Below are 27,347 nucleotides of genomic sequence, written 5' to 3'. Positions count from 1 at the left end.
CGACGAAATTTGACGATGCTGGGTGATGCGGACGACGAAGACCAGTTAGTCGCAACTTGGTGGTTAAGTTTTTCTGATTTTGGGTGGATAGAAAATTGCGGGTCAGGGCTGGCTCTGATGGCCAATTAAATGAGATCGCTCGAATTGGCTGAGCCCTAAAGCCCCGCGGTTTAAGCGACATGCACCACTGTGGGCTGACCAAGAATGCTTTGAAATCAAAGTGGTGCGCATTCTGAAGAACGGGCAGTCCGCTTCTTTTCGCTGGCCGCATCCTCCCCCAACACATCACCGACTCTAGGACAGATCAGCACAATCCGACAAGATGGCGCGTCGTCCTGCTCGTTGCTACCGTTACTGCAAGAACAAGGTGAGAATCCAAGTCTTTGACGACTTCCCACGTTGCGCGAGGCTTCATCTTCGACTCAAAAACGTTGATGTGCTTGGCGAACAAGCCGAGAATGATTTTCCCGGGTGACGATGTCGTCACCATGTATGATGAAGATCATCTTTACTGACATGCTCTTCTCAAATAGCCGTTCCCCAAGTCTCGGTTCAACCGCGGTGTACCTGACCCCAAGATCCGCATCTTCGATCTCGGCCGAAAGCGTGCGAACGTCGACGACTTCCCTCTCTGCATCCACCTCGTCTCCAACGAGTATGAGCAGCTGAGCTCCGAAGCCCTCGAGGCTGCGCGTATTTGCGCCAACAAGTACCTCGTCAAGCACACCGGCAAGGAGGGCTTCCACCTGCGCGTCCGCGCTCACCCCTTCCACGTCGTCCGTATCAACAAGATGTTGTCGTGCGCTGGTGCCGATAGACTGCAGACGGGTATGCGTGGTGCCTGGGGCAAGCCCAACGGCACTGTCGCCCGTGTCAACATTGGTCAGATCATCATGAGCGTTCGTACTCGCGACTCTAGTATGTTGCCCGCATTTCTTGTCCTTGATCAGCAAATACTAACCCCGTGGGTAGACCGTGGCCTCGCTCTGGAGGCTCTCCGACGATCGCAGTACAAGTTCCCCGGCCGCCAAAAGATCATCATTTCCAAGAACTGGGGTTTCACTCCCCTCCGTCGCGAGGACTACCTCGAGCGCAAGGCTGCCGGCCGTGTCAAGGTCGACGGTGCTTACGTTCAGTTCCTCAGCAACCACGGCCCTCTCGAGTACAACATGCGCCGCTTCCCCGAGGCTTTCCAGTCTGAGGCTTAAGCGGTTGGTGGGTTGGCATTAGGGTTTTGGTTGGCGTCATATCGGCATGTCAGATACAGACCTCTTGACTTGCAAGGGGATCGCTCGGCAAATCAATGATGAATTGGTGCATTCAGCGCCTGAACTGTTTACGCAATGTTTGCTCCCTCATCGTGCTTTGTCACCGTCTGGAATCGGAGTAGGTCGTGATGAAAAGTTGCGGCTCCATTTTGCCGCCTGATGTGTGCACTGAACGTTGCCAACTGGGCGGGGGCTGGCGTGGCTGGAATCGCAAGATCCGGCAGATTGGTTGGAGCGCCCTATTTTCGCTCGATGACCGTCCACTGAAGAAAATGAGCTGTTCATCAGCACGACGCCTAAAGTGGTCGATTCTACTCCTAGGTACTTAGCGCACTGAGTTCGCCATTGCTTCCGCAACTTTTTGTCGGCGGTGTGGCGCGGCGGTGCGAGCATGGATCGGACGTCCGGGGTCTGTCTCACATGACTCGGTTCGGTCCAAGATCGTGACCAGCGTCACAGGCACGAACCGCCGTCCAAGCTTTGCTAAGAAATACCTCATCGCCCGGCTTAGCCAATATGTAACACTGTCCATCTTCGACAAGTGATTCCAGAAAAGAAGCACTGAGCGCGTCCGGCTCTCTGCCCAGTGCTAACAGAGCAAGTTGACAAGTGCTGAGTGAGATGTGCTTATGAATACGTCATGGTTTTTCGACGCCCGAGACTGTACATACTAACGGCGAATACGTAGTTCGGTCACTGCCGCCCTGGCGCGTTGATAGCCTACTTGCATGCTAAGTTGCATGGAGGGGACACAGGAGGCTAGAGGCGTGTAACGCAACACGCTGGAGGAACAGGCTGCATGTCTCGATGGCATCATAGCGACCTGCATAAGAGCCGGCAAGCGAGGTAACAAAAGCCCCCAACGACGAGATGCTGGGTCAAGCCACTCTTGTGGGCGAAGGCACTCGAGGGAACGCTAGGTTCACAGAGGGACCATGTGGCCGCGAGTGGGTGTGGACTAGATTAGAGGGGAGACAGGCGACGGGTGTCAGCCCACCTGGGCAGTGAGCATGAAATGGCGCCTGTCTGCAGGGTCGACCATGAAATCATACATGCACCACTGCCCGAATTTCAAGACAAGAGATAGAGGGAAGATGAATGAGGGGACAACGATGCGCGCGCGCACATCGCTAGGACGATCCGGCCTGCTAGACCTCCCGCATCTGGACGCTGGGCGAGTTCATCATCGTGGGCCTGCCAAATGAGATCTAGACACGCTGAGCAGTGCGGCAGCGCGGGCGGATGGCGACGCGAGACGAGCGGATTGTGTCAGACACACATCTGGCGGAGCCAGGGGTCCGGCAGCGCCGACCGCAGGCCAGCCAGCCATCTTGCCATGCCATGCACCCATCCAGCCCAGCCCAGCCGACCAGGCCAGGCTAGAGTCCAGCAGACGACGGACTGGTCCAGACAGAGTTCTGGCGGTAGCACACGAGCACCCGCCCCCGCCCGCTGATCGTGCCTCTGAGTGGGCACTGGAGAGCACGCATGAGCTGTCCCACTTCAGATGTGCCAGTGCCAGGGATAGAGCGGCGCGGGCGACGATGCCCTTTGAGTGCTGCCCGGCTCGCCGCATCAGGTACAGTACTGAGTAGTAGGTACCTACCCGCAGGGCTACGGGCCAGAACAGCGTGCCCGAGTGTTAGGTTGCCCCTCATCCCCTGCACTTGCAGTGCAACACGGGTCATTCATTAGTTACTGGGCTGGATGGGGCGACCCTCAACAAACCGACAGGATCCTTGGGAAAGGCCCTTGTCTTATCCGCCCAACCATCTCGTCATCCGCCCATCTGCGTGTGCGCGCGCCCTCGCCGTGTGCTGCTGTGGTTATCGCGGCTTTGCCCCCTTCTCAAAGTGGGAGTAGGAGGTTGCTTGCTTTGTCGACCCGCCACTTCCGGCCACGCTTACCCTGCCTTTGCTTTTCTCTCATCTTGCTCGCATCAGCACCAACCGCCGGTGCGACAGCCCCCTGTGGAATCCCATTTCCCTCCAGCATCCATCCTATCTACGGTGCAACAACCTCTTTCGACGGACCTACTCGGTCTACACCCGGCTTTTCCGACTCGTCCGAGGGTGGTGCGTGGGAATACATACAAACTTACGACGAGGCACGGCGACGTAACCGCTCTTTATCAGACTCGACCTAGCGATAGCGCGGGACTGCTACCCCGTCATATAGCGTCGCCGCTGGCCCCTCCCCGTCTCCCGACCCCGGAGACCACCTCAGACTCCCCAACTACTCGCACGAATCGTCACCAAGACACTCATCGCTGTCGGCCCTCATCGTCGCAGCGGCAAGGCCATCACCGTCATGGCTTTCCAGCAACCAGCCCGTCAGCCCGTTCAACGGGTCGCCCGCCCGTCTAATGCGGAGGCCGATGACGTGACCACTCACGCCAGACCGTCATCTGAGCGGGCCGTGGAGGAGTCGCAGACCTGGGTGCTCTTCTCCCCGCCGACCGAGGTGACCACGACCTCGTATCTCAGCGAGTCGGATCATTCGCTGGTTACACCGGGACGCTCGCAACTGAGCGAACTTGGGAGTCTGAACACCGTCGCTAGATCGGCGCGACACACGGATGCGAGGCAGTCGGCTTCCTTCTCCGCCATCGACGACGTCTCCGTCGAAGACGACACAGAACTCGACAGCCTAGACAGCCATCTACCCGAATTCCGATCGATTCCTGGCGCACAAGCGCGTTCCCACCATGGAAGCCCGCTGGCGCTTCCCGTTTTCCCCGCACACGATGGACTCGGATCCTTCCGCTTGGACCGCCCCGTCTTCAGCCGAGAGGCACAGGACCACATCTACCAATTTGAGAGGTTCAACCCTCGGAGAGTCCGCCGGAGGCTGGATAGCTTTGAGCGTGGCCACCTCGAGCTCGACTATGGGCAGCATCAGGAGGAAGAGAAGCGGCTGCGCATCGAGGCCTGGCGCCTTGAGCATAGCCGCATATTGCTGGACGAGGTCCAGCGGGAGACGAGGCGGAGGCGCAAGTCGCAAGCGTCAATGCATCGCATTCAGCGAGCCGCCGATGGCGAGTCAGATAACATGACCTGGCATGATGAAGATGCGATTCAAACCGAGGCTCCGCCCGAAGGCATCTTGGCCCGAATCACGCGCAAGGTTGTCAAGGACTTCTTAGGCATCGACGACAGGCTCTTGTCCATCTTGCTGGGCGAGGCAATTCCCGAGGACGATGAGCTGTCGACGACACCCCGGGCGTCACAGCTGGGCGGGTGGGAGGTCGAGAGCGATTCTACCTGGCAGGTGCAGATCCTGGAGAGGTTGTCACAGGAGCTCGGGCTGCTGGTCAGCCAGCTATCGCATCACCCGGGTGCATTCTCGACGTATTTAAGAGTGCAGCAGATGCCGCTGCCATATGCTGGCCTGCCAGTCATTCACGAGTCCGTGGACGGGCCGCAGACTGCAGAGGCAACGGAGCCCGAGCAGCACACGCAGCCATCCTTGCCAGACTTTCAGCCGACGGTGAACCAACAATCTCAACCCATTGCCATCCCCGGTCGGCGAGACGACGAAAGCAGCGTGGCCAAGGATGATGTACCGATGGAAAATGCCTTCACCAAAGACGAGTGGGAGAGGAGTCTCGATTTCAAGCTGGTGTTCCGGTATCTAATTACACGCTTTACATCGCGATCTAAGGGGGCGACACCCTCGACAGGGCCCCACGCTGGAACGCCGACGGCGCAGGATAGCACGGCCAAGATGACACGAGTGCGGCAGCACCACCCTCTCATAGCGCGCTCTCGACCAGTCGAGCGGCGGGCATTCAAGGCGACAATGCCATCGAGCCCGGTAGCGCTGCGGCATCACAGCAGCTGCGCTAGCCAGAGCACGAGACGGTCCGCGCGGCGGAGCAGCTGCTCATCGCGACACTACTGGGACATTGGCGGCTCTCTGGGGACCGGGTCGATTGCAGGACCTCACGGGCCGATGGGCAGCTGGGGCGAGGTGTAACCACGGCCGAGCTGACGGCGATAAGCTGCCATTGTACAACACGCAACATTATGGATTTTAGGGATTTTGGCTTGGAAGCAACGGATAGGCGGTGTTCATGATTTAGAGCGAGCTGAGGCACACGGCTAGATTACATATAAAGCACATAACAAGATTCAGCAAATGGCACGGCATCATGCAACTTAATCCGGCTGCTCATGACTCAGCTCTGGGTCAGCATGAAGACGCTCTGCTTTGGGAGAGATCACTAGGGACTGCGTCGGAGTAATGTGGTTGACCACACTCAGGAGGCTTGTTCGGCCCGGGAGCATGCCAGCGCGACGTCACGAATAAAACATGCCGACGAACGGCCCGGCCGAGATGCACAGCCAGCCAGCCATTTGCCCAGGGCGGCAGAAGCGCCGCTGCTCGCGTCGCGTTAGCCTCATCTTCAGCCTATTGCGTGTAAGGGGCGAAAGGCTGCAACGGGATTTGCCGCGGTCAATGAAGCTGCAGCCTTGCGGTGCAAACATACGTTACTGCTGCACACAAGTCACTACTGCACACAGTGAGTGAGTGAGCTGCAAGATCACATCTGGCCTATTCATAGGATGGCTGACGGGCAGCCAATGGGCCTGGTGCCAGCCTCACGGTTTCCGCACTCCCCCGAGTCGGCGTCAAACCGGGGGGGTTTTTTTTTCTCACCCGAGGGTTTGACTCACGGGGTACAAATATTCCGATGATAACATGTAGACGAAGGAAGGAGGGAAGGAAGGAAATGGACTCGCTCGAGACACACCGCTGTTGAGTCAGAGAGGCGTATGCTCACCTGCATGGCTGCAGTGACGAGCGCGCCAGGCCAGAAAAATAAGAATCATAATAATCATGCGCAGCACGAAATAATAGCTCGTACTTAGGTAATCTTGGTAGCATAGCGCAGCACACAGCACAGCACAATGGTGAGGTGAGCCTGGACTGACTGGCCTGACTCGGAAACCGAATAAAAGAACGAAGGCGCCCCGCGACGCGGTTGAAGCCGCGGGGAAGACGGGCTGAAGTGCCGCCATTGGACGGGACGGGACGATGGCGGGGCCGTTCCATTTCGGTGGGTCGCGTCCGGTGGCTGCTGGACCGCGCACCGCGTAAAGGGTGCCCTGGGGAGGGAGGGAGGGAAGGAGGGAGAGAGGGAGGGACGGGCAGCTGCTCCAAGGAGTTGGCGGCAAAGGTGCCTGAGGACTTCGACAAACGGACGCTGGTTTGCGGACAGGACAGGGTGGCGTGCGGTCGATGGAGGCATCCAAAGTCGTTTGCTGGGGGTGTGCCGAGTCAAGCCTTTGCGGGGAGATGGGATGGTGACTCGAGGGAAGGATGGATGGCTGCATCACGGTTGGATGGCAATGGCGTGCCGACTTGACGTTGTCAACGTCATGCGGGCATGTTGGAGGTTCGTGCGCCACGGATCAATCAACAACAACCTGGTTGGGCAGTGAAGGCAAGTTGTCTGCGCTGCGTGCTGTGGTACAGTACTACTTCTTGACGGAATGTGAGCTTGGGGAGCTACAGGATAGATACTGTAGGCTGTCGTGAACCTGGCGGTAGATGGCCGCAGGCGACAGCCCGCTGACGCCGGCTGCCTCCTCGCCACGCAGGCAGGACATTGGGGGCCCACAGGGCCCTGAATTCCTGCCTCGCCCGACACAAGATCAAGGGCACGCCTCTCTATCAGAGCGAAAGGCTGCCATATTGAGGAAGAGAGAGAAGCTGCACTGTAGCCGCAGAAGTACTCGGCCATCCGTTGGAGCGACTGATCATGCGTGCCGCAACACGTACCCACACGGCACTTTGAAGCCAATGGCCGACGAAGGTCCTTGAGGCGAGCGAGGCCGGGGGCCGCTCCCAATGCAGGCGGCCTATGGTGGGGTGGCTCCAAGAGGAGAGAGAGAGGGTAATCGGGTCTGGTGTCGGTTCATGGATGGATGTTTATCAGGTCCAGGTCCAGAAGGGAATCGGCAGGAACTTAGGTGGGAAGGGAAGGCCCAGCGCACCTGCACTTGCACCCGCACCTGCAGCGGAACCGCATCAATTCATCCACTCAGCCCGGCCCAATCCCTCCTCCTCACCCTCACCCCCCCAGTCCAGAGTCCGATCCCACACCACTCCTTCAACCTTGCATCTCGACTCGCCTCACTTCGTCCCAGCGACCGTGCCCGCCGACTCTTCCAAGCCAATTCTCGAGCCCATCTCGCCCTTTCCCGCACCTACCGCAACAGCGCTAAACCGGAACGCCGCTTACATCCTCGTCGCCCGTATTTAAGCGCCCGCCCTGCCCACCTGCCCCCCTCGTCGCGTCCTTTTTTCCAGTCCATCCTCAGCCAGGTCAGTCGCTTCACTGATCGAGGTTTCATAGCCATCCGGCGGCGCCTTTGCCTACAGTAGGAGGCCGATGCTGACTACTCTCGCAGTGCGATGAACTAGACGGCCCCGGCCGCGTGCGACCCGTCGGGCCCGCTTGTCTCGCGAGTCCCCTCAACACGCGACTTGCTTGCGCTTCAACCTGCGCTCGAGCCCCGACAAACTGCGCCATCGACGACCTCCGCATCTCATAGCATGGTCGCCCCGGGCCTGCTCCAATGGATGCGACTCCCTTCGACCCGTCTCACCCCGCCGCCAGCTTCTTCGATATATACAATGACGCGACCGCTCCGGCACGCGGCGCCATGTCGCCTACGCTACCGTGCGGCGGGTGCAACTTCGTGGACCTGACGCCCGGTGCAAACGGCGCCAAATGTGGGTGCCGCCGCTTCTGGGTGCGTCAGGCTCCTGGGAGTCCTATTCTGGACCAGTCCGGCTGGTGCATGTGCAACCACCATGCCTGCTTCCACGACCAGGGCTTTCGCGACCGCGACGGACCACCCACCGAGGTCATCAATCCCAACCCCGGACAGGAGAATGAAAGACCCAGGACCGGACGGGAGCCGTTGAGCCCGGTCATGGGAATATCCCTTAAGACACCGCCTGCCGTGCCGGGCATGGAGTTTTCCAGTTTTGGACCCGGACCCCTCTCCTTTATTCACGACATGCCTCAGGAGGACAGCCGGCAGACCGGAGGCCAGGTGACCCAGGCAAACCCTCCCGGATCCATGCCCGATACCTTGGCCTGGGGCGATGTTTTCCAGTCTCCCTCCCCAGCAACTGCCAATGTGTTGCCGCCCATCCCTTCTCAGTGTCTACTACCGTCGCAGACAGGCTCTACTACTTCGTCATACCGAGCCAAGTACTTGCGGCCATTTGCGGGCAAGGGACTGCAGACACTAAGTGGTGCCATGGGAGCCAAGTCACGGGCTCCTGCTGATCAGCCGATGGAGCTCATTCCCGTCGTCGAGGAGCACGCCCGCCAGGCAGAGACATTTGAGCTTGTGGACCACGGCGACGAGGACGCCGCTGCGTCCCGGCCCGGGACAGCAACTCAAACGGAACCTCGGGCTGAAGCGGCATCAGGAACTGTCAGAGAAGAAACGATCCGGCAGCTGGCCGATGCCGTTGGCGACCACGGAAAACGTCTTGACAAATTGGAGACGGTTTCTTTCCACGAGGACTGGCACGAACGATGGGATAACATGGACGTCCGAATGACCGAACTGGAGACGAGAGTCGAGGAGGTTGAGACGTTGTCAAATGACAATGCCAGCGCGGTCCACGTTCGTCGCGGTCGTGATGAGGATGCCGCCACGCAAAGCATGGTATCAGTATCAACCAGCACCACCAGCAAGACCGCAGCTCATTCTCAGGACGTCATGAGTCAAATTCAGTCCCTTCAAGCCCAAGTCACGCATCTCCAATCCTACCTCCCGTCGCTCAACTACGCCTGGGAGGTTGAGGTTGTCTTCTTACCCTTCCCCTTGAAGAGGCTGTGGCAGTCTATTCACCAATTCAAACCTGAATCTGCCACTCTTAGTAACGAAGATTGGACACAGCTTCCCATGACCCACAGTACCATGACACGCCGCTCGCAATCCCCCTTCCCCAATGACTGGGCCGCCGCGGAACACGATGTGGAATGGCTACTGCCAAGGGCCTGCGGCAACACGAGCATCGTCGACAAGCGACTGCGGAGCCGCGGTCTGATCCAAAAGGTAGCTGTCAGAGCACCGGATCATAGAAGTGTTCAGGCTGCGATTCAGTCGGCCTTCGACAACGTTTTCCGGGAGATGCAGATGCGTCCACGCATGCACTCAAACGACCCCAGGTTCGTAAGATTGCTCGGCCTACAGCAAAACTGGGTGCCCTTGCGCAAGATCCATAAAGACTCTCGCCTGCGCTTCCTGAGCCCGGCCGAGATGATGACTCCCGGCTTGTGGGATGTGCAGTTCTTGAACTCGGTCATGATGAGGTCCTCGGAGCCGCGCTTATTCATTACCCATCCCAACGCATATCTCCAGGATATCCAGGCTTATGAGTCTGGCTGGACCTGGCAAAGAGTACGGGAACTAACTCGGCTTTATACCGATGTCACCGAGTCACAGGAGGTGCCCGAAGCGGATGCAATGGAGGAGCACTGGTCTTGGAGCGAGCAACTCGACGAGCCGCCGAGTGCGCATACATCCATGAGCATGCGACAGGAGCGCGTACGCGCGTCCATGTCGCCTCTGGTGGTTCATAGCCGCTCGTGGAGACGGTCCATGAGCCCGGCTGTCGAGCGCGTTCAGTCTCCCATGCCGATGCTGCGCCGCGAGTCGTTGCCACCCCACATTCGTACGACGTCTTTGCCGGTCGCTGCTCAGGCCCGCAGCTCTCCCGTCGACAAACGCCGCGTTTCGTCATACGGCCAGACCCGGCGACCCACGCCAAGCATCAGGGCGATGTCGCAGGCTGGGGTGCTGAAGAGGCGTCGCACTCGCTCCCCAAGCCATCACCGATTTACACCAAGATGGACTGCCTCGCCTAGCCCCATACCGCAGGGGCTCAACGACCGACAGGTGGCCCGAGGCACGACGCCATTCGCTTACGCGACGCCTCACAGCAATGCGCCGCTGCAGGAGTTGCGACCCGTTCGGAGCAGCAGCGTAGCACGCACGGCCACGGAATACCTCCCGGAATATGAAAACCCCCTTGTGCACATTGACATTTACGAGAGCGCGTCCGATGAATCATACGTTGACGGCGACGAAGAAGAGGAGGAAGTGGAGAGCGTCACGAGCGAGGACATTATGACTCACGGTCAACCTCCAGGTGACTCACAGCAGTGGCACCTACCTGAGGATGAGCCTTGGCCTGGCATCGAGGACCGGAACCGGGATCGCCCGTCGGATGGAGAGAACATTGACCCCGACGAACAGCTAGACGACGGCCAACGCAGCGAAGCCAGCAGCCAGCCCTCCGAGTACCCGAGCACGAGCCAGAACCAAGCGTGGCCCGAAGGGGACGATGCGGGCTTCGACATTCACGAGGACGACGATTGAGCTGGCATCTCACTTGCAAGGCTAACGATGTTTCGCGAGACCCTGAGGTGGATCGCGAAATGGCTCGTTTGGCAATGTTGTCTGCCACCATTACAATCTTTTGCTACATCTCTTTCTCTTTCTGCCTCTTATCCTTATCGTATACTTGGGAACATTGATCTTTACAGGAGCGGGCGTCTTTGGGAAGGATAGTACTAGCAAGCGGCGATTTCGGAGCTATCGGGGACATCTCTGCTTTATTTATTATACGTTTTCATATACGTTGCGCGGGGAAAAGGATATGGCGCGCAGGGGAATCTTTAGTGTTTTGCAATGCAGCACGCGACGCTGGATATTTTCCGGACACTAGCAACGGGCCGTCATCACAAGTTGTGCTGTCACGGGGGTCGTTGAAGCCGAATGGAACCCCAGGGGGGAGGCGCGGGCTATAAAGTGGTAACAGTTCGGGACGGGGAACGACGACATCGAAATACATAGCTATTTCGAGGAGAAGGTCGGGACACAGTTGGGACGGACGGAGTGTTCGGAGAGGCGGAGCGGCTGTACGATGTGTACCACCAACATCTACAAGACTACACTCCAAGAAAGAAAGAAGAGAAGACACCGCTTCTGAACGCACGTATTATAGCATGCATGCATGCATGCACACATGCGTGAGTGCCTGTCTGTACGCACAATGGGCATACGTACGTACATTGGTTCACGACGGACCTGTGTGGCTTCGTGAGGGGTGGAGAAAAAACACAGCCCGTATATTCAAACGCCCACTTCGTAATCGTCATGCAAGAAGCGACGAGATATCCCTACTCCAGCTCTCCCCTCTTCCCTCTATGGGTTCGCATTCCGTGGGGTCTGGTATACATTTTTGCGAGGATGTAACCCAATGCGTGTGCAGGAACGATATCCAGAACAAATCCAAGGGCGGTTCAACTTTCGACTGCCTTGCCAGCCTAGCCTAGCCCAGCTCCTCATCCTCCCGCCTGGAGTAACGGAGTGGTCCATACATTCACCTGACCAAGCGCCGCCACGACGATACTGCGCCTCTCTCCGGATTGCAACAAGGTTTAACACACAAAGACAATGCGCCCCTTCCGTCCAGCGTGTCATCCAACTCCCAAAATCTCAATGTTCCTCTAAGCAGCCCACGCGCCCCGCCTCTCTTTCTAAACAATGAAACCCATAGAAAATCCTCCGATACTCGCACTCTTGAAGGGGTATCTCGTTCTTTATCTCTTGTAATGCGTGAAAGTTGATCGCAGTCAGAACAGCAAGTATTGGTCTAAAACAATGCAAGGAGCCGAGCCACACAGCCCTCGCCCCACGCGCTAGTACCAGGTCCTCTTGGGGTCAATCTTGTAGAGGATTCGGCACCGGTAGCTCTGGCACAGCTTGGAACGATCCAGGTGCTTGAACTTGGGGCCCGAGGGTCCCGTGACGTAGTGGTACTGGCCAAAGAGGCGCCATTGCCGAATGTCGGCCAGGGTGTAGACCTCGTCGCCCCAGCGGCCACGGTAGTGGAACCACGATGTGGGCGCGTCGGGGTTGGACGCGGCGGGGACGAGCGAATCGACCTTGCCCACCCTGCTGACCTTGTCGTCCCAAGGATCGCGCGTGTCCCAGCGATTTTCCTTGGTATAATCGTAGTGATAGGCGTAGTTGTTGAGCGAGGGGTCCCAGATCGGTCCCTTATCCGTCACGTCCTTGAGCATGCGGAACGGTAAGACATAAGGATGCTCGCCGGGTAGCGGGTACATGGCATGCGAGCCGACCGCCGAATAAATGACGGGGCGGACGCCGCGTTTTTCGATAGCATCCCACGCGTACGCTTGGCCTCCTTCATGTTCGGAGAAGAAGATGCCCCGCGGCTCACCATTCTCAAAGCGGATCATGCAGTGCTCCCAATCGCCCACGTGATTTCCGAAACGGAGGCCGAGGACCGTCTGACCGAGGTTGTACGAGTAAAAGAAGAACCAAAAGGCGTCGACGACACCGGAGCCCTTGTCAACAATGACAAGAACGGCGGGGGCCTTGGAGTAGCCGTCGGCATCGGGCTTGTGGCCGCGACGCGCGAGGCGGGGCGGCTCGGACCGGGGTTGCCGGCGGTGCGTCCGTGGCCGGGGATCGGCAATACGATGCAGGGGGTGCTGCTTGTCCACGTCAAACCAGCTGGTGTGCTCTTTGCGGTACATGGGCATGTCGTCGTCGTCCACGATGGGGTGCTCGTCGCCGTTGTCGGGGTACGGGCCTGGACGATTGAAGTGGCTGTGGAGCCACTCGGGCCGGGTCTCGACGTCGTCGAGGCTGTGCAGCACCACAAAGCCACGGTGCTCGTTGAGTTTGTTGAGGTTATTGAGTGTCCACTTTTTGGTAGAGTTGAGCATTTCGCCGTTGACGGAGACGTTCATGTGCTGAATGTGTTCCCGAATATCGGACGGCCAGAACTGCTCGCCCGAGTATAGGTGGACCAGGGGCGCGTACTTGGTGACGTAGTCGGGTATGTCCTTGAGTATCTTGCGTCTCTCGGTATGATTGCGCTTCGTGTCAGCACGCTGCCGCACATAGGCACCGGTGGAGTCTTCGGACGGGTCGTCGGGTTCCTCCCACGACCGAGGCGAGAAGTCAGCGGCGAGCGCTCGACGGCGAAGCTCTCCAAACGCGAGGTCGCCGGCGTCCTCGTCATCGCCATCATCGCCGCCGACGGACGGTTTGGGCCTGAAGAGGGCGGCAGGATCTCGCCGCAGGTGGTTGAGGCCGCAGATGCTCACCCAACGACATAGCTGGCGGTCCCAGAAGTAGGGACTACTGTTGACCCAGAGGCGGTCGCGTGCCCTTCGCTCGGGGCTCACCCTCGTGGGGTCAAGGGCTCGAGGCACGAACCAGGCGATGAAGGAGATGATGAGGAAAAGCGACACCAGGATGGTGCCGCGTCGGACCCAATACATGGCCGGCGGTGGCGAGGCGGCCGGGGCCTGCGATGCGGTGCGAGTCGGGTGTCGTCGAGGGTGAGGGCGCCCCGGCGCACAACGTCAAGGAGATGGTGGGCCTGTATATGGTAAAGCACTGCTGGGTGAATAGATCAGCGGGGCGCTGAAAGTCTCCTATGTTGAGGGCGTGAGTGCTGATAGAGTGCCGACGAGATGCACCAGGGTCGATGCGGCGGCAGGCGAAGAAGGTGATGCCAAACGAGGGCAGGCCAAAGGCAGGGTTCTCGACGGGCCGTTCGTGTTGCGGCAGTAAACGAAGGAAGTTGGCCGAGCCAGCCGGGCCGCAAGCGCAATCGTTTGTATGCAGTAGGCGGGCGGAGAAGCGCTGACGGAGGCGGGAGTGGGAATAGGCCAGCTATATGCGCATCACGAACGGGATGGGTTAAGAACGACCGGCGAGCGGAAGTCGAGAAGACGAGAGAGGGGTGTGGCGGAAATGGGCGGTCCGGCGGGTGTTGTTGGTGAGGGAAGGGAAAGAAAGGAGTCCGGCCCAGACGCGCAAGTCGAGAAGCGGTTTGATGTCCGGTGAGAGGAGGGAAGAGGAAGGCAAGGGAAGGGGACCTGCTAACGTTACTAGGGCTGCGGCAACGGAGACTGCCAGACCAGGCATGTCAGGCCAAGCCGGCCAGTCAGGGTCTGGCCCGGATGTACCGGTACCAGGGGTGGTACGCGGCCCCGCCGGACAAGCGAGGTACCTTGCGTGCGGTACTGAGCCGGCCAGATGCCCCGCCACTGGCTCCGTCGATTGATGTCACACACTGCCCGCCCACCGTGCACCACGAAAGATCTCGGAGGGTATCGAGGTACTTCGTACTCCGTACATTCCATGCCCATTCATTACATGAGTCGCAACGCAACGCAGCGCCTCAACAGTGCCAGTGAGTAGCCCCCCCCCCCCTTTGCCGTGTCACCCGGGTGGTACGTAGCCCAGCCCGGCTCAGCCCAGAACTGGCAGCCAACCCTAGCGTGGTCAACCACGCAGCGCCCGGGGGCCATATTTTCCTCTAGGGTCCCCCTCCCTCCATCTCTCCCCCTCCCCGTCATCAGCACTGGCGGCATCCATGGATCCCCTTCTGGACGGGCGATGCGCCTGGATCCCCGTTCTAGGGCGCCCGCTAACTCGCTGCGACCCAGCACCACCGCGGCCTGAGGTGGGTGTTCCACCGCCCGGACGGGCCCGCGTTGGCCCAAACAGGAAACCGGCCAGCGACCCGTCCGCTCCCAGGGCTCCTTTGGCGGTGCAGAGAGCGGCGGCGGCGGCCATCATCCAGCCCCGGACCTGCAGCGACACATGCGCGTCTGAGGAGGCGCCAAGCAGGTATATGCACATTATTAGTAGCAGTACGTAGCAACTTTCCCGCTGGCTTACGAAACGACTTTTAGCTGCGCAGCCCGCGTCAGCCGGAGCATAAGTCGGACAAAGCTCGCGGGAAGAAGCCGCCCTTTGCTTGCTTGTCATCCGTCGACTGCTTGCTACATCGCGGGGTATCATCGTGCCAACAGACCAACACAGGACCCCAATTGAATAGCCCATGTACATACAACACTGCCATTCATGCCCACGGGCGCACGACGGCGCGCACGGAACCAAGCAAAAAACAAAACACGGAGACTCGAGTCATGCAGCCGCCGCCGCCCCTCCAACCCAAAACTGTGGTGCCGCCTGGCCTCCCCCCATCATCAGACACCCTTTCTCTGTTCGTCCCCCAAGTGCCAGCAGGCGGATTTGGCACCCCCGCAGTGGATTGGCTGACGTCGGCCAGCGTGGCTTGCGGCATGGCACCCTTGTTGGCCCTGCCCGCCCCCGCTCCCCAGCAGTGGTTGCCGGCTGACTCTGTTTGCCTGCTTGCAGTACTTCGAACGAGTTGGTATCGTTGTCAGACGTGCTACACCTCGTCTGCTTTGCACGGGCGGGCCAAGTTCGCAGTTCAAATGCTTCGGTTTACTTGCGTCTCGGTCACGGGGGGCGGCGGGAACGTCCGCACGTCCGTCCCTCTGGTCCTTCTCGGCTGCTGATCCCCAACGCCCTGTCGTGGTTTGTGTTCGTCACATTAGTACTGTAGGTTGAAAGCCACGCCTGTGTGCTTGTGGGCCTGCGTCCTTTGTGCGATGCGCCTTGCGCGACGCCGGGACTTACTTCGGACTCCGACAAGTGGACATGGAGTGCTGACTGCTTTCGTGCTCGGAAGACACCTGGTGTCTTTGGAATCTTGGACTGCCGGCCCGTCTTCTGTGCAGCAGTAGCGGCAGCTCTTTGGGGCGGTGGGTGGTTGTTTGTGCAGTAGTTAGTGACTTCTTTATTTTAGGGTCCGCAGCATTCGAGTTCCAGCCTGGAAGCGCGCTGCAGCTCTAACGGCGGGGGCAACCGCCAGACCAGAATGCATCAACAGAGTCAAGCCAGGCCATGCAGCAGGCTCGACGTCGCCTGGATTTGACATTAAGAAATACAATGCTTCCGAGCTTCATCGTGGTACTCCCTTTGATAAGCCCAAGTCCCCAGTACAAGAGAGCCCGCTGCATCGACCCAGCGATCCCAAACCAAGGTCTCTCCGACGAGCCCAAACCCTCCCCCGTCTGCCGTCCCCGTGCGCGCCGCCGGGCGAACCATCGTCGTCTTGCATGCCACATGGCGACGCCGAATGGCCAAGCGTCCATTTCTTGACACCACCTCGATCTGCAAGGCTGGTCCACCTCGCCTATCGCCAAACGGCCGTCCGGCACTCGCTGTAGAGTCTGCTCGTCCACACATTGCGCAACGTGAGGGCATCACCGGACCGTGAGAGACATCCTGACCGCCAGAATTCTGCTTTCGCCTTGTTCTGGCCGTACAGCACAAAGAATTGTCCTGGCCCAGTCATGCAAGCTTCGCGGGGGCCGGGCCGCTGTTCACCTTGGCCACATTGCGATGCAGACGCCGGCCGCGTGGCCCAATGATTCGAGGAGGCGGGTCATCTGAGCCGCCCGCCTGGTCAGATGCAGATGCGTGAGCCCACGCAGCGTCCGCCGCGTCGTCGACTCGCTGCACTCGTTCAACTTCCGGTCTCATGCCCTGGTCCCGGGACGCCCTGTCGCCCTGGTCGCCCTGCGGCTCATGTCGCAGCCAACGACCACTGTTCTCGCCAACTGCCGTGTCCTGCCAAGTATCCGTGGGTTGGACTGCACGTGCTTGTCGCGCCATACTCCGTCATCAGGAGCCCAACAAACGGTGCGAAACGGTGCTGCGTACTTCGTAGCTCAAACGAGGACGCCATGATCGATTATTGGTACGTAACTTGTCGGGCGTGAAAGCCCGTTCCGAACGCACGACTTGCTTCCGACAAACTCTCATGCTAGTGCTCCGCCATGCATGCACAGTATTGCCGGCGTTTGCTTGTTGCAGATAGAATATCAATCGTACCCGGTCATCGGCATATCTCCCGTCTCGTCGTAGTCGTCTTCCGCGCCCTCACCTTCTTGCTCTTCCACATCCGCCCCGCCCGATGGCTGCCGTAAGCTATCCCAATGGTTCGGGGTAGGCGTCGATAACCCAGGCGCACTACGTAAGTCTGCCGTACCTCGTCTACCAGCTCGACCCCGGCGGCTTGCCCTGGCCCGTCGGCTCTCGGGGCCGGCTGGTCGTCTGTGTCTCTTTGCTGTCTGTTGGCCTTGGTCGTCCGCTTGGGCCTCACCCTCAGTCTTGACCGGCTTTTTCCGGTTTCTCGGCTTGTAGTCGGGTCCCTTCCTGTCATTCCAGTCCTTGCCTTCTCCGTCCACCGCGTAGACAGTGACCTGGTCCGCATCACCTCTTTTCTTCTTGAGGGCGATCAGATTCTCCAGGAAGCGGATCTGGTGCGCCCGTTCGCCTGATTTGTCCTTGCCCGGTGGGATCCTGATATTCCACTCCTCGCGGATCGCGGCGAGGGTGTCTTCCTCGGGAACCTTGGGTTTTGGTACCTTCTCGGTTGTCATGATTCTCGACGAACACGCCCCGAGGATGTCAATATCCTCGGGCAGATTTCTGAGGGCTGGCAACGGATCGGACTTGTCGTGCTTCGCCAGGATGGTTTCGGTTCCGATGACTTCTGCCCACTCACCTTCAAACACCCGCCCCCGGTATGAGATGACCGGGTTGCGGGAATGCAGATCGAGGATCTGGATGCTGTCGTCTCCGGCGACCACTTCTGCAGCGGCGTCACGATCTTTGCTTTCCTGTCTGTCGGATGGTTTGGGAGTTTCAGGCGCGTGGTCCCCAGCGTCTACACCTTTGCCCTTGGCAGCCGTGAGTTGGGGATCCACAGGCACTTCGTCATCGACGACGTTGTCGCCGTCGTCATTATCATCATCTTCACCGTCGTTTCCTCGCCCGGCTTCGTCGTCACTGTCGCCATCACCAAGGCCATGGTCCTTATTCGACCTGTCTCGCGTGATTTGAACGCTGGGCCCCGCTGCGGTCTGGTCCAGCCAATTCTTATAGTAGCCACCGCGGCTGTGGTGGGCTACTTTGGCGGTGCGCTCCTTGAACTCTGGATACGACAGGTCAAGTGCGAGGTAATACGTCTGCATAAGGTATCATCAGCCTTTCAGCTCTGAACATACGCGAGTCTCGAGGGCGACAACCTCCGTTTCGGTGGTAGAATACTCGTACTCCCATTCATCCTCGTCATCCTGGGCGACTTGTTTGAGCACCTCGTCAAGGCTGAGGGCGCCCGGTTCGTCTGGTGTGAAGATGCGCTTTGCCGTAGAGTCGATGGTCGAGTGTGGTAACGCCATTTTGAAGGATGTGCTCAGACCAGAGACGATGTCAGTAGCAGGCTTGGACGGTGCATCGTGGACCTTCTCAATGAAATGCCCCGGTGGCTTTCCGCTCCCCTCATTCTGAGAGGCATGAGACACCTACGATTGGAGTAGGTATTTCCTGCTGTGCCTCCAGGAAGACAGCTGAACTAGGATCAACGTAGGCAAGGGATAGCTTGAGGTAGCAGACGCGCTGATGAGCGCGTTTGTGACTTTGCAGCGGCGAGCTTGGAAGAAGTCGCACCAATTGGGCGAAGCGAGAACGGCCTAGCGCAAGGGCCCTTATCGATAGGGAGGGTATTGCGCTGGGCGTAAGCCCCGCCATTGGACCCCTCCACTATCTGGATCTGGCCGGCAGCGCTACGCAATTCAAGGCGCAGGGCAGCTGCATTTCTTGACTCACTTGATCCTTAACCGTCGCTCGCCTTCTGTTCAGCGTCTGTGTTATACACCCCGAAACGCCTCAACCCTTCTTCAGGATACTGCTTGTCTGCTGGCCGGTATTTGGCCCGTTTCTCCCGACTACATTTGCACCACCACCGCGTCCCCGGCGTTCCCAGAACGGGTCAGGGCAAAGATGCCCACCGTTCACTTGCTGGACTATGTCGCCGGCAACATCAGGAGTCTGGTCAACGCCATCGAGAAGCTCGGCTATCAGGTAGACTGGGTCCGGTCGCCAGAGGATGTCCCCAGGGCAGAGGTTCGTCGATTCCTCAAAGAAAACCGTCGCACTTGCACACAAGATGAGCAAGCGCCCTTGGTCATTCTGCTGACTTACCCTGCAGAAACTGATCCTGCCCGGTGTCGGCCACTTCGGCCACTGTCTGTCGCAGCTCTCGCAGGCGGGCTACCTCCCGGCCATCAGGAAACACATTGAAGATGGCAAGCCGTTTATGGGTGTCTGCGTCGGCCTGCAGGCGCTGTTTGAGGGCTCCGTTGAGGACCCCGACGTGCCCGGTCTCGGAGTCATCAAGGGCTCGCTCGACCGCTTCGATGACTCGGCCAAGTCGGTCCCTCACATCGGCTGGAACAGCGCCAACACGGGCGGGCTGCCCATGTATGGCCTGTCGCCAGAGTCCAAGTACTACTACGTCCACTCGTACAAGCTGCCGTACGTCAAGGGCGGGCTCGAGTCGCAGGGCTGGACCGTCGCGACCGGCACGTACGGCTCCGAGACGTTTGTCGGCGCCGTCGCCAAGGGTAATATCTACGCCACGCAGTTTCACCCCGAAAAGTCCGGAGTGGCCGGCCTGCGGACCCTCCGTGCCTTTTTGACCGGTAGCGGCGTCGCCTCGCTGGGCAAGGCCGTCGACGGCACGACACTGGACGGCGGCTCGACGCCAGACTTCAGGGACGGCCTCACCCGCCGTGTCATTGCCTGCCTCGACGTGCGGACCAACGACCAGGGTGACCTCGTCGTGACCAAGGGCGACCAGTATGACGTCCGCGAAAAGTCGGACGACCGCAACGTCCGCAACCTGGGCAAGCCCGTCGAGATGGCCAAGCGCTACTACGAGGACGGCGCCGACGAGGTCACCTTCCTCAACATCACGTCGTTCCGCGACTGCCCCGTCGCCGACCTGCCCATGCTCGAGGTCCTCCGCCAGACGTCGCAGACCGTCTTCGTGCCCCTGACCATCGGCGGCGGCATCCGCGACACGGTCGACACGGACGGCACCAAGGTCTCGGCGCTCGAGATCGCCACCATGTACTTCAAGTCGGGCGCCGACAAAGTCTCCATCGGCTCCGACGCCGTCATCGCCGCCGAGGAGTACTACTCGCTGGGTCGTAAGCTCTTCGGCAACACAGCCATCGAGCAGATCTCGCGCGCCTACGGCAACCAGGCCGTCGTCGTCAGCATCGACCCCAAACGCGTCTACGTCCCCAAACTCGATGCCACGCGCCACAGCGTTGTCGAGACGCGCTTCCCCGGGCCCAAGGGCGAGGCGTATTGCTGGTACGCCTGCACCATCAAAGGAGGCCGAGAGACGCGCGACATGGACGTCGTCGAGCTCGCGCAGGCTGTCGAGGCCATGGGCTGCGGCGAGCTGCTCCTCAACTGCATCGACAAGGACGGCTCCAACAGCGGCTTCGACCTTGAGCTCATCAACCAGGTCAAGGCCGCCGTCAAGATCCCCGTCATCGCCTCTAGCGGAGCCGGCAACCCAGGCCACTTCGAGGAGGTGTTTGACAAGACGACGACGGACGCCGCGCTCGGTGCGGGCATGTTCCACCGCGGAGAGTACACGGTCAAGCAGGTCAAGGACCACTTGAAGGAAAAGGGGCTGCTTGTACGACAGTTCGAGAGCGATTTGGATACCACGACTTAAAAGTTAGTAGATGGGGAGGAGCCGGGCAGTCACATTTGGAAGATGTTCTCATTACCATCGACGGATATCCTCAATTTCTTGACTACTTTCTCCTGAAGCGATCGCAAGTGACTGCCGCATGGTGCAACTGCCGTCCATGATAATACCTTTGTCTTGCCCCGAGCCTAGACTATGACTACCAGGCAATGACTGCCAACGCCAGTGACTTCAGGGGAGCAGAGCGCCCCGTCGACTGATGCACAATGGTGATGGAAGTGAAAAGAATACGCAAGCGGAGCAGAAAATCAAAACGCCAGACTGTCCTGTGATCCAGAAGAAAAAGAGCATTAATCGCCGTTAAAAATCTGGTGCCACTGATACAGAGCCTGGCATTGCACAAAAAAAGAGAAGAGGAGAAAACGAGCATATCTCTCTCAAAGCTTTCAAACGCCTCGCCTTTTTGCGCGCAGTACAGAGATGAAGCGATTGGAGACGGACAACAGCGAGCAATCTTACAGCTCCATGCCCATGAATACCCATTTCTTGCTGGTGACATCTAGGTCGCCAGCCCAGTGGTCGAGTGTGGTCATTTCGAAGCCGACCCACTGCAGGCTCTTGGAAAGCGCGAGTGCCTCGTCAGCGGGCATGCGGCGGTCGATGCAGGTGACGAGGTGTGCACAGTCCAAGGGGCCGTCGGCGAGCTCAATGAGAGCCATGAGGCTACACGACGTCAGTGACAAGGATCGCTATGGAGGTCATGGTGTGACTGACGCTTTCTTGAGGTCTCGCCCCATGGCACCTTCAACGTCGAAGAAGACGAACAAAGACTTCTCCTTGCCGTCGTCCGCAACAAAGGCGCGGAAGCTCGCGCCGCCAGCATAGTCCCAGACCTCCATCCAGGCGTCGATCTCGAACCCGCGGGCGGCGAGATCGGCGGTCTGGCGCTGGAGGGCGTCCGCGATGCGGTCCTCTGGCGGCGGCGTTTGCATATAAGCACCTGACAGGCCGGAGCCATACATCGACAGGTTCCTCTCACCTCGGAACACGGTCTTCATGGGCTCGCAAAAGAATCTCTCACATTCTTCCCTGATCGCGAGTGCTGCCCCCCCTCGTCGCCCCGGGCGGCGGCCCGGATTGTCGCGCTTCTTGCCGCCGTTGTTCTTGGGCAAGAGGGCGAGCTCGTTGGACGAGGTCAGCGCGGCGAGGGGGGGGCTTGTTGGTGGGGAGGGGAGTCCTGAGGTAGGGACCTCAGGAATACCACTCCGCCCCTGCGAGCAAGTTAGCAATTTGGCTCAACGAGACCGAGACGGTCCGCGTAGAGGCGGCGCGGCATACCTGCAACCCCCGTAGTGCAGTAGTGGAGGCCCTTGAGGTGGGCGGCCGAGTCGACAATGTAGCAGGAGGCAAGGACGTTGACCTTGGAGGCTACGTCCTCGCCATAGTTACTACTACAATTAAAATTCTGGTTACTCAGGGGCGCCATTGTTATCGATGTTCCACGGTTGCTGTCTTGAAAAGGAATTTGTCGAGGACGGACGGGGGTGGCGACGGCTCGAAGTGGAGAAGTAGGCGACGGCGAACAGGCGTGAACGGGATGCGTGTTTGGCGAGGGCGCGAGAGAAGTTTTTTATTTTTCTGGAACGCAGCGGTACAGAGCTGTTGCTGATTGAGCGTCGGAGCCGAGGTCGGAAACGGGTGAGGAGTGCGCGAAGCGGGCTTCTTATGTGCGGGCAGCGTGTGCGATTGACGATAGTGAGGTGCGAGGGAGGAAACTGGCGTGAGTGGTAGGCGACGAAGGCGGTGGGAAGGGAAAGAAAACGGCTCAGACCTACCAAGTCAGCTGAGACACGGGGACTTCGTAGGAGAGGAGAGTCACACCCAATAAGTGGCGACGCTTGCCCGGGTGCGGCGGAGGAAGCGGGGGCCTTGGGGGTTGCCAAGCACGCCACCAGTGCCAGCAATGCCAACGGGCGGCCTGACGCACTGTATGCGCCACCACCGGGCGCACCCCGGGGGCCACTCCGTCGTCCGCGATCTGGCGCTCTGCCGCACAGTCCGAGACGCCCACACTTGCACTGTCTTTCGCCCGGCCTCGTTTCCCCCTCGTGCGCCAAGCGAGAGGCGCGAGAGGCGCTCCTCCAAGAAACGCTCGAGGCCGCCGCTGTTGGCCCGTCCCTGTCGGGCGTAAAGGCGCAAACCTATGGATGGACGTCCTCACGTCTGGCAGGCGGGGCCCCGGGGCGCCGTGCGACGGCACCGCTGACCCCATCCGAAAGCCTCTAGGAGCGCATCGGCAGTTTGGCATTGACTTGTTGGAGACATGCGGGAACGGGCCCAGTCGCGGTCGTTCACCCAGGCCGCTCTCCCGGTCACTTACCCAATCCCTGCCGGGACATGCATTGCTCGGTTGCCGTCATGCTGCGCTCCGTCCTCGCTGCCGTGTCGCCGAGAACAACAGCTGTCAGCATCATGTGGCGCTATACTTCGCAGTTACAGTTACATTTACAGTTGCAGTCAGTGCAACATGATACACGGTGGCTCTCTTACCCTCACACGTAAACGACAAAACGCCAGCGTCTCACCGCAGGCACGCATCTCCGATCCAGGCGTGGGGAGCTCGGCTGCCCAGCCTGCCGGCCGGCGTCTATGCATATCGAGCAAACAGGTAGGTTGTGTGTGACCGCACTACACTGTCGTGACAGCCGTGTTGCCAAGATATGTGCACACAAGCCCCGACGGTCAACGGAGCTGTCGTGCAACGCGACTTCGACTTTGGAGGTATCATACATTACCAGCTACGCGATGCAATTACACGAATTTACCATCTTCGTGGCCGTCCGTAACATTCCATCATACATGTCGAGCGCTCAGGCTTGCAAATGCGTCGGGGCTATGCCGGCCGTTGGTCCATGCCATGTCCATGCCCAGGTTCATGCTCTCCCTGCTAATATGCCGGCTCGACGTAAAAAAAGGATCTGGTGCAGCAGGGGCCGCACCGTTGCTCATAAAAGGGTTGGTGCCTCCGGCTACCGGGAGCGAAGCACTTCGCGCCGGCACGGACGTAGGCAGCGGCGGAGCGGCGGCCGACTGTGTATACACCGCCCGGTCCTCGGGTATCGTGGCGGGGTGCGCCGGTGCGTTTGCATCCGATGTCGCAGCCCTCTGGGGCATCTGGTACGGCTGCCCGTACAATGCCATGATCGACGCCTTGTCTTGCCGTTGTGGTTGATACTGCGTCTGTGGCTGCTGCTGCTGCTGCACGAATGATGCCTGCCCGTACGCCTGCTGCCCATACGTCTGTTGTCCGTATGCCTGCTGCCCATATACCTGCTGTCCGTACGCCTGCTGTCCGTACGCCTGCTGTCCGTATGCCTGCTGTCCGTACGCCTGCTGCCCGTTCATTTGCTGCCCGAAGGGGTTGGGACTCCCTTGTTGCTGCGGCGGTTGAGCCGCATTGACGAAGAAGGGGTTCGTGTTCGTAGGCAGCGGCTGTGGCGAGGCTGTGAGAAATGTCGTCTGGGTTTGTTCTGGAATCTGCCCCAGAGAGGGTGACGCTATCCGAGTTGGAGACCGCGCAAATGGGTTACTTGCAAGGCCGCCTTGCAACTGGCCCGTGCCGCCTGACACGCTCTGCTGAGACACCGCTGCTGTCGGGCTTGAGGGCTGCGAGAAGAAGGGGTTGTAACCCGTTTGCAAAGTCTGCTGCTGCGGGTGCAGCATCGGCTGCGGATACGTCATGCTGCTCTGAAAGTTCATGTGCTGATAGTTTGAAGGGCTCGACGGCGCCGAAGGAGACATGAACTGTTGCGACACAGTGACCTGCTGGACGGCCTGTCGTCCCACGTCTCCCGTGCGGTGAGGGAACAGGCTCTGCGGCTGCTGAGATACTGACAGGCCTTGGAAAGCTTGGCTGACAGCATCCAACGGCGGTGAGGGCTGACCGAAGGGATTATTCGCTGCCAACCGTGTGTTTCCGTACGGGTTCTTGTTGTGCAGGGTTCCCGTTGACTGCGCTGTCTGCGGCTGGGCGGGCGTGAGCATGTCAAACGGATTGGTCGAGTTCGAGGTCGTTGAGGCCGTTGTCGGCCGGTCTTGCGTCGACGTCTGTGGAACCACGAGACCCGCGCCCAGTCCGCTATTTTTGGACGTTAAAGGCGTCAAAGACCTCGACGTCCGGAGGGAATTCTCTCGTGGAGGAGCCGTTGGTGGGGTTGGTGACGTTCCACTGCCCTCGCCCAGCCGTACAAGAGCCTCGACAGCCCGGTCCAAGTTGCCATTCACCCCTTTCAGGATGATCGCGTTGCGTTGACTGTCCTGGAACCCCATGTCTTGGAGTTTTACCAGCTTCTTTTCGGAATCGTTGGGGCCACTGTAGTCCAACGTCGCACCGAAGACCTTGGATGGCTTGTTGGCCATTTGGTGCTCGTACGAGGCACTGTGTGTTGCTTCGGCCAGAGCTGCCACCTTGGCTTCCTTCTTCGCCCGCGACGACAGCGGAAATATGGACGCTGCCGACCTGAACCCGAATTTTGTCGAGTTCTTGGGTGGTAGTGGTGGGGGTGTACCTTCATCGGAGCGCTGGCTTCGTGGCTTTGTGGAGTCGCTGGCGACGTTGTGCATGTACTTTTGACGTATAAATCGCTCCATGGCCGAGTCGGCTTCGTCGGCATCGACAGGCACCGGGGGCTTCTTATTATCGGGATTGTAGATCTGGTTGGACACGGTGTTGCCGACTTTGCGCATGTTCTGCCGCGACGGTCAGTTTGCTATGTAGTCACACACGATCGGTACGGAGGAGGGGTTGCGGAACTCACATCGACCTGCTCGTTGGACCAGCTGTCCATGCTTAACGACTTGACTTTGGAAATGTGCGTGCCAAGCTTCCGGTGGAGGGAGGCGCACCGCATACAAAGAAAGACGCCCAGCTGCAGGAACCGTGGTTAGTTGGCAGTTTCGTCGGGACCACCGGCCGTCGCTCGTGTGACCGGCGAATCGTGGCGGGGACAGGAGGAGACAGGAGGAGACAACGTACGCTCCATGATGCCCATGCTGCGAGCACAAAGAGTAAGCGAAAACTATCGAATGTGGTGCGAGGCGAGGGGTGAGCGATATCACGAACCTGGGTTGGGGGCGTGGCAGTCGGCGCATTGGTTATTGCCGCGCACGCTGTGTACTAGCTCCTGAAGCTGCTTCTCGTTGCGCGCCTGCTGGCGCTTGCTCAACGCCGCAGACATGGCAACGGCGACGAATTGTCGGCGCGATTAGGCCGTGAGGGGGGCGTCGGCTGCGTCGAGGCGCCGGGTGTCGGGCGACCGTTGAGCGACGAATTAGGCCTTCGAGATGGAGGCGAGCGTTGGGCAGCGGGAGGAGGGCGGTGGAGTGATTACGAAGATACCATGACGGAAGTGCAGGACGGTACGAGGGAAAAGACGGACGACTGATGGAGGGAAGAAGGAAGGACGGAAGGGCAAAGGAGACGACCGCGTTGGTCTGTCGAGGCGACAGAGTATGCGAGCGCAGAAAAAAGGAGAGTAATTGCTAGTTAGTCGCAGAGTCGACTGTGGTGCCGGTGGAAAAGGGGACGGGGCGGTTCGTCGTCGAACTTTGGTGGTGTTCCGGCGGAGGGTCTACAGCACGAGCCCAGAAGGGGTCGGGCGCAGCCACAGTGGGGTTGGCAGCGGCTGATTTGGGGCCTAGCGCGTGGAGACATTGGATAGGCAGGCAGGTTAGCATAGTGCATGGATGGAAGTTGGGTTGGCGTTGCGGGCGTCGCGCTGCCTGCGCTGGTCTGACCACCACCACCACCACCACCACTTTGTTCCCGTCTCGTCGCTTGCACGGACGCGCACCGCTGTCGAGGTCACGGTCCATGGAGGAAATCGCCGACTCGACTTTGCATGCATTCATGCATGCATGGCGCTTGTATGCATTCATTCAGCTGCCTGCCGTGGGGACGAGTCGAGGAAGCGCTGCCAGTTCGATCCCGTCTGTCAGCCATGGTCAGATATCCCCAGAGCGATAGTAGCCGCATTCCATCCCATGTCGTTGGACCCTGGTGTCTTACCTTGCCTGTGCGCGAGGGACAGGCCATTCGCTGGCCAGGCTGGGCGCATTCTCGCGTGCCCACTGCCGCTGGCCCAAGCCGAACAAGCTGGGTTGGGCAGTTCAGTAGATGCAGAAGACAAAGGTGCATAGCGCGGACATGGCCAACCACTCCCGATGCCCCTTTTTCTCGTCTAACTTGGAAATGACTTTGCGCGATGTACGTACCTAAACCCCAAGTTCGGTCCCCGGGGATCGCCCAATACTGGAGATCCGTTCCCTGCTCCAGGCACAGAACCCAACAAATGGCAGTGCCGCGCGGGCATGATTCCATCGCAACTTTACTAGTTGCCTCGCCCAACTTCTTGTTGATCGTGCATGCCATGCCGTCGGTAGATAAGCCACTTTCCACTCGACCCGAGCCGCATCTGTCTCACCTCTACGAAGTAACTCAGGAGCGGCTCTGTGACACGTGGCCCGGCCACTCCTCCGGACGGAAAGGGACGGACTAGCGGCGCCGTCGCACGGTTTGCTGCCGGAGCCGTGCTGCGACCT

General features: G+C 59.5%; 9 protein-coding genes across 10 annotated transcripts; 4 read left to right on the top strand and 5 right to left on the bottom strand.

Annotated features, from left to right (window-relative positions):
* Positions 1–271: 271 nt before the first annotated feature.
* RPL10 (60S ribosomal protein L10) lies at positions 272–1,378 on the top strand. The gene is made up of 3 exons (XM_047992605.1): positions 272–367; positions 534–918; positions 973–1,378. The coding sequence occupies exons 1-3, from the start codon at positions 323–325 to the stop codon at positions 1,206–1,208; spliced, it is 666 nt and encodes a 221-aa protein (XP_047844287.1). The 5' UTR covers positions 272–322; the 3' UTR covers positions 1,209–1,378.
* A 1,510-nt stretch (positions 1,379–2,888) lies between these two features.
* On the top strand, positions 2,889–6,153 carry JDV02_006859 (uncharacterized protein). Its single transcript, XM_047988293.1, has one exon. The coding sequence runs from the start codon at positions 3,579–3,581 to the stop codon at positions 5,244–5,246; it is 1,668 nt and encodes a 555-aa protein (XP_047844286.1). The 5' UTR covers positions 2,889–3,578; the 3' UTR covers positions 5,247–6,153.
* Positions 6,154–7,605: 1,452 nt separating this feature from the next.
* On the top strand, positions 7,606–11,446 carry JDV02_006858 (uncharacterized protein). The gene has a single exon (XM_047988292.1). The coding sequence runs from the start codon at positions 7,856–7,858 to the stop codon at positions 10,682–10,684; it is 2,829 nt and encodes a 942-aa protein (XP_047844285.1). The 5' UTR covers positions 7,606–7,855; the 3' UTR covers positions 10,685–11,446.
* On the bottom strand, positions 11,420–14,208 carry VPS62 (Vacuolar protein sorting-associated protein 62). Its single transcript, XM_047988291.1, has one exon. The coding sequence runs from the start codon at positions 13,624–13,626 to the stop codon at positions 12,010–12,012; it is 1,617 nt and encodes a 538-aa protein (XP_047844284.1). The 5' UTR covers positions 13,627–14,208; the 3' UTR covers positions 11,420–12,009.
* A 2,314-nt stretch (positions 14,209–16,522) lies between these two features.
* On the bottom strand, positions 16,523–16,846 carry JDV02_006856 (uncharacterized protein; the record flags this gene model as incomplete). Its single annotated transcript, XM_047988290.1, has 1 exon — positions 16,523–16,846. One exon carries the CDS (start codon positions 16,844–16,846, stop codon positions 16,523–16,525), a length of 324 nt encoding a protein of 107 aa, XP_047844283.1.
* A 209-nt stretch (positions 16,847–17,055) lies between these two features.
* Positions 17,056–18,417, bottom strand: JDV02_006855 (uncharacterized protein; the record flags this gene model as incomplete). Its single annotated transcript, XM_047988289.1, has 2 exons — positions 17,056–18,204; positions 18,265–18,417. The coding sequence occupies 2 exons, from the start codon at positions 18,415–18,417 to the stop codon at positions 17,056–17,058; spliced, it is 1,302 nt and encodes a 433-aa protein (XP_047844282.1).
* Positions 18,418–18,823: 406 nt separating this feature from the next.
* Positions 18,824–20,954, top strand: HIS7 (dCMP deaminase). Its single transcript, XM_047988288.1, has 2 exons — positions 18,824–19,141; positions 19,227–20,954. Exons 1-2 carry the CDS (start codon positions 19,019–19,021, stop codon positions 20,769–20,771), a joined length of 1,668 nt encoding a protein of 555 aa, XP_047844281.1. The 5' UTR covers positions 18,824–19,018; the 3' UTR covers positions 20,772–20,954.
* Positions 20,955–21,262: 308 nt separating this feature from the next.
* Positions 21,263–21,805, bottom strand: JDV02_006853 (uncharacterized protein; the record flags this gene model as incomplete). Its single annotated transcript, XM_047988287.1, has 2 exons — positions 21,263–21,470; positions 21,522–21,805. 2 exons carry the CDS (start codon positions 21,803–21,805, stop codon positions 21,263–21,265), a joined length of 492 nt encoding a protein of 163 aa, XP_047844280.1.
* Positions 21,806–22,847: 1,042 nt separating this feature from the next.
* On the bottom strand, positions 22,848–26,548 carry GTS1. 2 transcript variants are annotated; one of them, XM_047988285.1, is made up of 5 exons: positions 25,870–26,548; positions 25,783–25,799; positions 25,565–25,675; positions 23,298–25,496; positions 22,848–23,184 (listed from the first exon to the last, which is right to left on the bottom strand). In XM_047988285.1, the coding sequence occupies exons 1-4, from the start codon at positions 25,982–25,984 to the stop codon at positions 23,601–23,603; spliced, it is 2,139 nt and encodes a 712-aa protein (XP_047844278.1). In that variant the 5' UTR covers positions 25,985–26,548; the 3' UTR covers positions 22,848–23,184; positions 23,298–23,600. The 2 variants fall into 2 exon arrangements, with proteins under 2 accessions (XP_047844278.1, XP_047844279.1); XM_047988286.1 differs by having other exon boundaries at positions 25,565–25,799.
* Positions 26,549–27,347: the final 799 nt, after the last annotated feature.

Source organism: Purpureocillium takamizusanense, chromosome 6, assembly GCF_022605165.1.
Source record: "Purpureocillium takamizusanense chromosome 6, complete sequence".
Lineage (NCBI taxonomy): Eukaryota > Fungi > Ascomycota > Sordariomycetes > Hypocreales > Ophiocordycipitaceae > Purpureocillium > Purpureocillium takamizusanense.
The sequence above is the reverse complement of the archived record's forward strand: the minus strand, read 5'-3'. Positions and strand labels throughout refer to the sequence as shown.

Coding starts and splice junctions, on each gene's coding strand:
- RPL10 (XM_047992605.1), top strand. CDS start 323: ATGGCGCGTCGTCCTGCTCGTTGCTACCGTTACTGCAAGAACAAG. Junction 368..533: donor ACCGTTACTGCAAGAACAAG/GTGAGAATCCAA, acceptor CTTCTCAAATAG/CCGTTCCCCAAGTCTCGGTT. Junction 919..972: donor CGTTCGTACTCGCGACTCTA/GTATGTTGCCCG, acceptor CCCCGTGGGTAG/ACCGTGGCCTCGCTCTGGAG.
- JDV02_006859 (XM_047988293.1), top strand. CDS start 3,579: ATGGCTTTCCAGCAACCAGCCCGTCAGCCCGTTCAACGGGTCGCCCGC.
- JDV02_006858 (XM_047988292.1), top strand. CDS start 7,856: ATGGATGCGACTCCCTTCGACCCGTCTCACCCCGCCGCCAGCTTCTTC.
- VPS62 (XM_047988291.1), bottom strand. CDS start 13,626: ATGTATTGGGTCCGACGCGGCACCATCCTGGTGTCGCTTTTCCTCATC.
- HIS7 (XM_047988288.1), top strand. CDS start 19,019: ATGCCCACCGTTCACTTGCTGGACTATGTCGCCGGCAACATCAGGAGT. Junction 19,142..19,226: donor AGGATGTCCCCAGGGCAGAG/GTTCGTCGATTC, acceptor CTTACCCTGCAG/AAACTGATCCTGCCCGGTGT.
- GTS1 (XM_047988285.1), bottom strand. CDS start 25,984: ATGTCTGCGGCGTTGAGCAAGCGCCAGCAGGCGCGCAACGAGAAGCAG. Junction 25,497..25,564: donor GGTCCAACGAGCAGGTCGAT/GTGAGTTCCGCA, acceptor CCGTCGCGGCAG/AACATGCGCAAAGTCGGCAA.